General features: G+C 30.4%; 1 protein-coding gene across 1 annotated transcript in view; it reads left to right on the forward strand.

Annotated features, from left to right (window-relative positions):
- LOC107453784 (uncharacterized) overlaps positions 1-9,028 on the forward strand; it is a 70,322-nt gene extending 61,294 nt beyond the window's left edge. The window contains exons 30-35 of the mRNA XM_043047299.2: positions 1,130-1,261; positions 2,806-2,988; positions 3,087-3,227; positions 5,282-5,464; positions 6,710-6,850; positions 8,545-9,028. Of these exons, the coding sequence (XP_042903233.1) occupies positions 1,130-1,261; positions 2,806-2,988; positions 3,087-3,227; positions 5,282-5,464; positions 6,710-6,850; positions 8,545-8,894 (1,130 nt within the window). The 3' untranslated portion in view covers positions 8,895-9,028. The remainder of the gene's footprint in view (positions 1-1,129; positions 1,262-2,805; positions 2,989-3,086; positions 3,228-5,281; positions 5,465-6,709; positions 6,851-8,544) is intronic.
- Positions 9,029-10,203: the final 1,175 nt, after the last annotated feature.

The following is a 10,203-nucleotide window of genomic DNA, read 5'->3' on the forward strand; positions in this document are numbered from 1 at the left end:
TACATAGTATAGAAAACATTCCAAATTTATAAAAAAGTATTGCAATGCTTCACTGTAGGTATGGTGAAACGCTGTCCTATTACAATGTTCAAACCTTTGCTGTTAACCGATTATATTGTTCAAATTTGAAGAAAAAAAATTACCAAAATGGCTAAAAAATAGCCAAAACATCTTATGAGAATTCTTTTCTTTTCTGGAACATTCTTTTCTTTATCTGTAAGCATTTTATCTCATTTAAAAATATTTGCTTTTTTATAAGCATAAAATTTATCTTGACTAAATATTATCTATTTCTTTCTTTCCTGAAAAATAGTTTTATTTTCGAGAACGAATAGTTCTTGAGAAACTGAATTTCAAAAAGTCACACATTTAAAATTCGATTTTTCAGGAACTATTTGATGTGTTTTGCTCCAATTTTGCGTTTTGCCATGTTAAGTTGTATTCCTTAAAATGATGGAAAAAACTGTACACCTTTCAAATCAAAATTTTTTCAACCGTTATTAAATAAAATAATAAAAAATAACAAGCATTTAATTATCTTTTGCAAGGAATTATCTTTGAAATAACGAATTTTATAAATGAGTGCCAAAATTGTTCAGTTCGCTAAAAACGTTTTTGATATATAGTGAAATACACAAAAAGTAAAATTAACATTAAGGAGTCAAAACTTTGGTCCGCTCTCCTGACCTAACTATTAGGACCATATTCCCCACATTTGCTGCTAACCCCTATATTTTGGGGTCAGAAATTCAAAGCCGTATTGGGAAAAAAATTTACGTTTATTCAGATAAAGTACATTTTTGTGTCTAGTTTAATTACATACAACATCGTTTTATTACTTAAAACATCGTTATTAGTTAGTATATTTTAGGTCACCCCCTCGAACCATTAAGATTGAGTCCTAGAACGTGAAGATCAGATCATTAGATCAAAAAGTAGTTCAGGGTAGTCCTTTTCTTGCGCTCTGTACTTCATATTAGTATCATCCAAAAATCAATTACGTAGCAGTTACAGTTACAACTAAATATGCACAGATACAATTAAAATTCCTTCATATGTTTGAATTAAGTCCGTTTCAGATGAAAGATATCTTGTAGTTTTTATTATCTATTTCTTCTAATTATCGCAGGAGATCTTGCCGATGAAAATGAAGTGTTTGAATGGCTTCTTCATCAAAAGTCAGAAGATACTATTGAAACAGTAAACAAAGCCATGTTAGAAAAGATGATCGAAGAGAGTCAGTATTTGGCTGTTTTCCTTTGTGAGTATAATAATTTAACTATCATTTCTAAAGTACGTAAATAGGGTAAAAATTTTCGAAATTTATTTGATGGAGGTACAAATGTATGGAGTCTAACCAATTATACTATTACTGAAAACGCAATATTCGCAATTCTGTTCATACGATACAGGTGTGTCGTGCAAGGTAAGTCCCAAAAAGTACTTTATTAAAAAAAATTTGTTAACTATACGGTTAATAGTCTTAATAGTTTTTAAAAACAGTTTCCACAAGCATCCACACGTTTTTTTTCTGAAAGACCCTAAAGGCTGCTTCGTAATATGAAATGATGCATTTTTGCAAATAATGTGCTATTTTTGTAACTGCTGTGAGTTTGCAACTGTTACTCATGACTGTTTGGTCAAGTTTAACCTATCTAAAGACAGTGCTGTCTACGCTTATTTAAAAAAATGGCGCAAGACGTTAGTATGGAGAAAAGCCACAGTTTTGTGAAAATTAAAACCGCTTGTGGTCTAATTTACACCTACAATCTGGCACTTTTTCCATAAGTAATGTCTAAGTTTCCTCACCTTTTTGATCAATTTTGGAACTCAACTATATCGCTCATCATTGATCAAAACTATTCCCTATCGTATGCAGCTCAAATATGTTTACACTCTATCATCGAAGACTTTGATACCAAAGAAGCTTGAAACAAACTAAACCGTTGTGCTCTCTGAATCTGATAAACCCTCCCACTTAGCCAGACCAATTAGAAAACGCTGGGTGAAATAGGAGACCCTGAGAAAATAGTTTTCGTCAATTTTGCTACACGCCTCGTTGGAAACTTAGTGTAAATATCGAATGTTTAGAATAAATTTTCAAGCTTGAAGGACATTTCAAGTAGCATTTCAAGACAGAATATGAATTATTTCTATGCAATGTGTGTAAATCTTACACTATCACTTACATCAGTATTTTTATTTAATAAAGAAAGTTTTAAGGTTTAATTTAAGGTTAAATGTAATAGTAAGTTTCACATGGTGAACAAAATATTTTTTTATATTAAATCTGTTGCAATTAGTTTTTAAAAATTAGAAAAAAAAATGTTTCCCATATCCCATACTTTGTTTACTTAGTGAAAAAAATTTTTTGAAGAAATACTTTGATTGCCTGAGGATCTGTAATTGTAGGAAAATGCAAAATATTCTCGGGCCAAAAATCTAAGGGTTAGCAGGTCTGTTATCCTTATTAAAAATGGAAATTTTTTCTTCTTCTTTCTTTTAAATTGAAATAGTGTTTTATGCAATGAGTACCGAAATGCATATTACATGAAAAATATTTTTTTTAATGAAAATTCGAAAATTGAATAAAAGTTTCACATGATTTCAGTTTTAAAAATGTTTTACTAAGGCGGTAGATTTAAAGAATGAATACAGTTGACTGGAATGATTAATTTCAAATCAAAAATTTAAATTCTTTATTTATAAGAAATATAAGCATTTAAAATACGAGGGATATTTTTTATTTTGCAGAAGTATTAAATATCCTCATTTCATTTGTTTATAATTAAAATTTTTTTCCAGATAAACCTCACTGTCGAGCCTGTGAACTAGCCCTATTAGAATTGGAAAATATTGATGACGATACGGATTTGTACGGAATCACTGTGGTTCGTATATTCGATATGGAAATTTCAAAACGCTATGGTATCAAAACTTTTCCTGCTTTGATATACTTCAGGAACGGAAATCCTTTGATTTTTGATGGTAATGATTATATCTTTATGCAGCAAAAATTAATAATTTCAAAGTTAAAATATTCATTAGTCAACTGAAACTATAAAACGAGATCAACTCTTTTACAGCTGACTTAAAGAATGAAGAAATGGTTCTGGAATGGTTGATAGACGACGATAACAGAGAACTTCCAGATGAGATTGAAACAATCAACCTCAGAATGTTGAATAAACTTGTTGAAGAGTCACCTTTCCTCGCTGTCTACTTCTGTGAGTTCAAAACTGTTTTGTTGTTACCAGAGCAACATTAAAATGTAATAAAATAGTTTCAAATAAATATTCCCAAGAATTTGAAGCAGTAATATAATACCCGATTAAAAACTTCCTTCGCTTCAGAAATATATAAATAGTAAATAACAGTCCACGCGTTTCAAGCGTTCAAAAATAGGCGTCAATTTTCAAGACATGCCCGACAAATGTGAATGAGAAGAAGCAAAAATGATTTGAAATATAAAACATAATGTGACAATAGATATGCCCTTTATCAAAAAGACGAGAAATCATCAATAGCTGCACAATGTTGGAATATTGGGCATAAATTCAATTTCAATTTCAACAATGCCAAAATTATTTCCATCCTAGTGACATCAGTTCAGGTCGATACCCTGAGTTTTTGTTTCATTCATATGAATGTTGCTTCCTTTGCCAACGCCATTAGTTTCTCACCACCTCTCCATAGCGCTTGGAAATGCATTTTATCCTGATATGCACCTTTCGGCCGCTGTGGTCTTTCTTGTTCTGTTTTTCGTTTTTTTCTTCTATAGGCTACTGTGGTTTTTCTAGCTTCGTTTCTCAGCTATTTCCATTTTTCGATGACAAATTTTGCGTTTAATATTTCAAAATATTTTTGTTTCTTCTCATTCACATCTGGCAAGTATGGAAAATGGGTGCCTATTTTTGAGCGCTTGAAGCATGTTGATTGTTTTTTTCCTATTTATATATTTTTAAAGTGAATGAAATTTTTAATCAAATAATATCTTACCGATTCAGTTTCTTGGGATTATTTATTTAAAACTATTTTACTACTTTTCAATGTTGCCCTCTCTAATATAAGGAGAGTATGAACTTGTATTGTATTTCCGTGAAAAAGCATTTTTAACAACCTCCCAAAATAAGCTTATGATTTTATTTTATGAAATTGCTGTGATATTTTGATATGATCAACGCATTCAGAAGTTGTATTATTTTTCTAGGGTTTTATTAATTCCCTTCCGTGTATGTGAGATAGGAATCTAAGAATGGAAATTTTGACAAATTGTCTATGTTCTTATTAACTCGCTTTGGTTTTGGGGAAAGTGGAATTATGAAATCGAAATTTTGCCACATATTTTCGTTTTCATAAACTCGCTTCCGTGTATGGGAAAACTAAACCTTAGAATCGAAATTTTGACCTTTCTTTTTCGTTTCTATTAACTCGCTTCTTAGTATGAGAGCGTGAACTCAAATTTTCTACCACTTCTTTCCGTTTAATGAATTCGCTTCCTGTATAAACTTGAAATCGAAATTTCAACCATATCTTTCCGTTTTTATCCACTTGCTATCTTGTATGGGACTTGAGATTGAAATTTTGACCACTTCACTACTAGCTATATTTTTCCAATCTTTCCCTGATCCCTTGCCTGGGGATAATGCAAATTTTATTCGTTTCCGGACCACTACAAACAGAATTTATAGTCCTATTACTGCCAAAGGGAATAAGTGGTGTGGCGTAACTACCAGTTCGAATATTAAACATCAATTCACTGGCATATAAGACATGCTAACTTGATTCAATCAAGAGGTACCTTTTGATAGATGAAGGTTGGCATGGTCGATAACTCCGCAATCACATTGGTGACCCGGACGTGATTTGTACACACAGTAACGCCTACTTCGATGGATAATCCACATTGAACAGTTGACTTGATACTGCACAGTTGTATTGTTGTATACAGTTGACTTCTGACTGCAACATTATCCAATCCTCCTCCCGCTGTTGCTACTCAGTCTCGTCTCGATTAAACACAACGGCTGCCTGCATACACTCGACTGCTAATGGCAACACAGGAACGACAAAATTACAATTTATAAATCTTTATTTAAAATCGAATTATTGAATGGTTAATTTATTAGAATTGAATAACTGAATATTATTTCATTAGTAGTGAACATTGCATTTTAATTAAAGAATATACAACTGTATTTCCCGTTTAATGTATAAAAAAAGTTCGAGTTCAATTGAGTGTGTTAATCGATTAGTCTTCAATACAATATTTTTTTCACAGATGAATTAAATAATCATGACTGCGAAAGAGTGCTGATGGAATTGGAACATATCGACGAAAGATGTGATACTTTCGGGATAGACTTGGTAAAAATATACGATCCTGAAGCTGTTAAAGAGTATAATGTGACATCTGTTCCAGCAATTGCATTTTTCCGAAAGCAAGTTGCTATGTTTTACGAAGGTAAATAATTTACTTATTTTTCTCATTCTTTTCAATTTTCTTTATTTATTGTAATCATGGTAAAAAATTATTAAAATTAATATAAATTGATTAATATATTTGAATTGATTGATTAATTGGTATCTTATCAATAAACGGAGATTGATACAATTTTACTTTATAACCACGGATAGTTTTAACAAAGTAAAATGGGGGTTATTGGCTTATTTTTAGGAAATATAATATAATATATATTAATAAAATAGTTATTTTGATTATGAATGTGTTTTAAAAAATTAATGTAAGCAATAAGCACTTGAAAATGAAAAAAAAATTTCACGTTTTAAGGTAAAAATTGCATATTTTTCTTTTTTCAAATGTTATCAGGTATATTAGATCAGATTGTTGATAGGCTCTCAATAAGAAATAGAGACGATAAAAGGAAGAAGCTAAAATTTTACAAACAATATTTAAATCAGTTCTTTTCTATACCGTTGGATGATGAATTAAAATATCTGTCGCAGGCGCTTGCTGGAGAAAAATTTAAAAGACAAGTGTAGATAGAGAAAATTTATAATACTGTCGAACTATGATTATCCGACGTCTGGTCATACGGCATCACTTCGGTAATCGGATAATCCTTGGGCCATTATACTTCAAATCCAATTCTATCCGATTACTAAATTTCCCGATTACTAATTTTAATACTGTTTTGACGAATTCAAAATGTAGCTGATAGAAAGTGACAAATAAACAGAAGGGTATAAATTATTTATTAAAGAAAACAAAATAAAGCATAAATGCTATTTTAAACTTTGTGTAGTTGCTAGTTATCCAAAGTAAGTTTATTCTTGGCTTGGTATTTATATGCGAGAAAATTTTCTGAAAACTGTCTCTCGATTATTCGACAATTTCGATCTCTCGGCATATCCATGGATGGTGTTAGATAATCTGGGTTCCACTGGGATCCTTCATGGTCAAGGGAAAAGTCAGTATTTAGGTTTTGTCTTAATAGCCATGATCTCCAATCTCCTCTCCAAATATCTGTACGGCTGCTGGGGCATCAAATCTTTACGACAGAACCGGGAAGTGTCGTATTATTGCTTAACAGTCTTAACAAATTGCATTTAAAGAGTTACAAAAGACTAAGTTGTTATGTATGCTGTCAAGTAAGAAACAATCAAAACAACGTTAAGTTTCGTAACTGCTATAAATGCTATACAAGTCTGCAAATTTTAAAAAGATTCTTTTGTTTCCAATCTTAAGGTGATTTGTACGATGAAGAACTCTTACTAAAATGGTTGACAAGTAATGAAATTTTTGAAATTGCTGACGAAATTGAAGAAGTTAATCGAAAGATGTTGGAAAAGTTACTCGAGGATAATGAATTCATTGCCGTTTTCTTTTGTAAGTTCATTTGACATATACTTTTTTTCCGTCGAATTATTTTATAAATAAGTACTTAAAAAAACATTAATTTGACAGACTTTGTAATTTTTGTAAATATTGAGTGTTTTAATTTTAACACTATTGCGTAGATTTTTATCGAGAAGAAGACTAAATTTAGGTTGAGTATTTATCATAATTTTACGAGTCCTTATCGCTTCATTTTGTTTTCAAAATTTAACAGTTTATAAGAATCTTTTTTAATGTGCATTTTCTTTTAATGTGTATTTATTTTTTATTATGTTTTAAAAAGTTTATACTTCCCTCTTTTCTATTTTTTAATGTACGCCAGTTAAAATAAGAATACATTTAGAAGATAACGATTCTATTAATGCCAAAATTTAATAACTTTATCATTAATTTGTACAAAAACCTCAAAATGATTGTAAATGGTGTAGATTAATTCCTTAATTATGCTATTGTCATGTCACCTTATCATGTATCAAAAGAAAATTACTTTGAAATGTCCATTGATATACCCTCAGTAAAAACGGTGCAACTTTGTACTAAATTGTCGTACCGAACATTTTTTATCCGGAAAATGGTTTAATTTAAAACCTTAAAAAGATGTTTAACTATACAAAATTCCCTATCAAGTAAAACCATACTATCGTTTAAGCTTAAGTTGATTTTGCATGATAAAATAGGCAATTTTGGCACCTCATTGAAGTTGCAGCAAATTGGAATCCGCTCCAAAGATTCTAACCTTTTGCTTACGGCTGGTTCAAGAAGTAGACCGGTATGACAGGCTTTACCACGCTAAACTCCGTAAGGAAGGGGATAAGTAGTAGGATTCTATAGTTCTAGCAAGATATTTTTTTATTTCATTGCGTTCTTAATGACTTAATAGCTAGGACATTTAATTACAGTTTTTTTTGTTTATATGATTCATCCGGTTTCAAAAGACTGTTTATTTATAAACATACTACATATAAAGATGGGGAATACATTGAAATATCATGCACTGACAAAATTTCTGGTGCATGCTACAAATGTTCACGATGTACACTCTCTGTAACTCAGCACCCATCACAATTGTAAACCAATTCCATCCAGTTATTTAATTGCATGTAACTACCAATGTCTACAGCAGCAGCTGTGTTGTGTTCATGCATTAAAGGTGCATAATTTTCTGGAGGAAAAGAATTATGTTAATTTATAGAGGACAAAGTTTATGTAGCCTTAATGCTAACAACAATGCCGCTGTGACAAACATTGGTAGCTACTGATGGTATGGATGACATTAAGGGTGTATAAACTAGTGGGAAGAATTTATATCAATTTCTGAAGATTAAATTTTATGTACCCTTAATGTCAACTACTCTGCAGAGACATAACACTGCTGTTGTGACTGACATTGGTAGAAACATGCTACTGAAAGTATGGATGGAATTGGATTACCCTGGTTATAAATGCCGGTTGACCAAGGATCGAATATTTTAAACATTTGTAATATAAACTAAAATCATTACAGGGATACAATGAAATTTGAATATTTCCTTGCATCCTCCATGCTTGTGTGCTGTATATTTGTAAATAAACAACCTTTTGAAATTGGATTAATAATTCAGGCTACCTCTGTAATTCTTAAAACGCTTAAAAATATGCCCTTTGAGCTTTGAAACATCAGTTCTAATATTAGATTGTTCTTACAGATGAAAGCAATTGTGAAAAATGTGACGAAGCTCTTAGAGAATTAGAGCATGTTGATGATGATGCTGATGACTTGGACATCATGTTCGTTAAAATTAAGGACCGCCGTTATGGTAAAAAATTCGGCATCACTCAATATCCATCACTGGTATATTTTAGGAAGAAATTTCCATCCATCTACAGAGGAAATTTACTCGAAGAAGAAGAAGTATTGGAATGGCTACGAAAAAATAGATATAGGCATCCGGAAATGAACCTTTTCATGTACGGGCTGGCTGCTATTTTCGGAAGTTTCATCCTTTACACAGTGTTTTTAATCTACTGTCACAAAAATAAGGAAAAGAAAGAATAAATTGTATTAATATCTATTTAAATTTGGTACACAAAGTGATTCAGACTTAAATTTTGATAAAAATTTAATAGACTTACCTAGACAGTAAAAGCGAAACTTATATTCTAAATTTAATCTAAGTAATGAGAAGAAAAATTTCTTATTTAAAACTTTTATTTTGTATACCAAGTTCAAACTCGATAATTATAAAAAACTTTCCAGTATTTTTTTTTCTTTAAATATTTCAACTTATGNCAGTGTTTTTAATCTACTGTCACAAAAATAAGGAAAAGAAAGAATAAATTGTATTAATATCTATTTAAATTTGGTACACAAAGTGATTCAGACTTAAATTTTGATAAAAATTTAATAGACTTACCTAGGCAAAACTTATATTCTAAATTTAATCTAAGTAATGAGAAGAAAAATTTCTTATTTAAAAATTTTATTTTGTATACCAAGTTCAAACTTCATAATTATAAAAAACTTTCCAGTATTTTTTTTTCTTTAAATATTTCAACTTATGATATCGTATGTTAAATATTTATACGCTCAATACGTATGGTTAACTTTACTCATGCCATATGTTGAAGATATCAGTTGAAAAAGCAGGTTATGTGTTGTTTTGATTTGAGTTGCAACGCTTAGCAAGAGGTCAATACTCATGATAGCCAGTTCTGCACTTGGCTTTAAGACAGTTGTTATGACAGACAGGTGATTTGGATTTCTTAAAGTGTTCATCATATTAAGTGTAAGAGCTGCGATGGAATAAATTTGCATTTGTTTTGTACATTTGTGTTTCTCATAAGTATGTTACACATTTCGTGCCCATTGTAACTTTTTTTATTTGTTAATTAAAAAAAACTATATCTTGATTTTGGTAGTTAAGATTTAAAGGATTAACTATAAGATAGTGTTAAGCCACACTAAAAATAAGAAGTTAGGTTTCAGAGTTTTGAAAAAGTAATAAGTTTAATATTCAGCCATAATCACCACCCTAAATCTTGTCCAAAATGAAGGAAAACACTTTAAACATTAGAAGTCTCAAATTAACATTTAAAAATGGAATTAAAAGCAAACTCGAACGATATCGAATCATGAACGTGCATTGCGGTATAAAAAATATCAAAACCATTTATTGCTACAGCTGTTTCTAAGAATTTCGATTAAAAATTCTGTTTTCTTTAACAATCAATCAGGTTATTATGATTTCAGTCTCGCCTTCCAAATTAGTAATTCAAACGTTTTTGCAAGCGTTTTTGCTTTTAATTTATTTAAATATTAACTTGCAATTCTTAATATGCACACTTTTTTACTTAGTTTTTGGCAG

Source organism: Parasteatoda tepidariorum, chromosome 1 (assembly GCF_043381705.1).
Source record: "Parasteatoda tepidariorum isolate YZ-2023 chromosome 1, CAS_Ptep_4.0, whole genome shotgun sequence".
Lineage (NCBI taxonomy): Eukaryota > Metazoa > Arthropoda > Arachnida > Araneae > Theridiidae > Parasteatoda > Parasteatoda tepidariorum.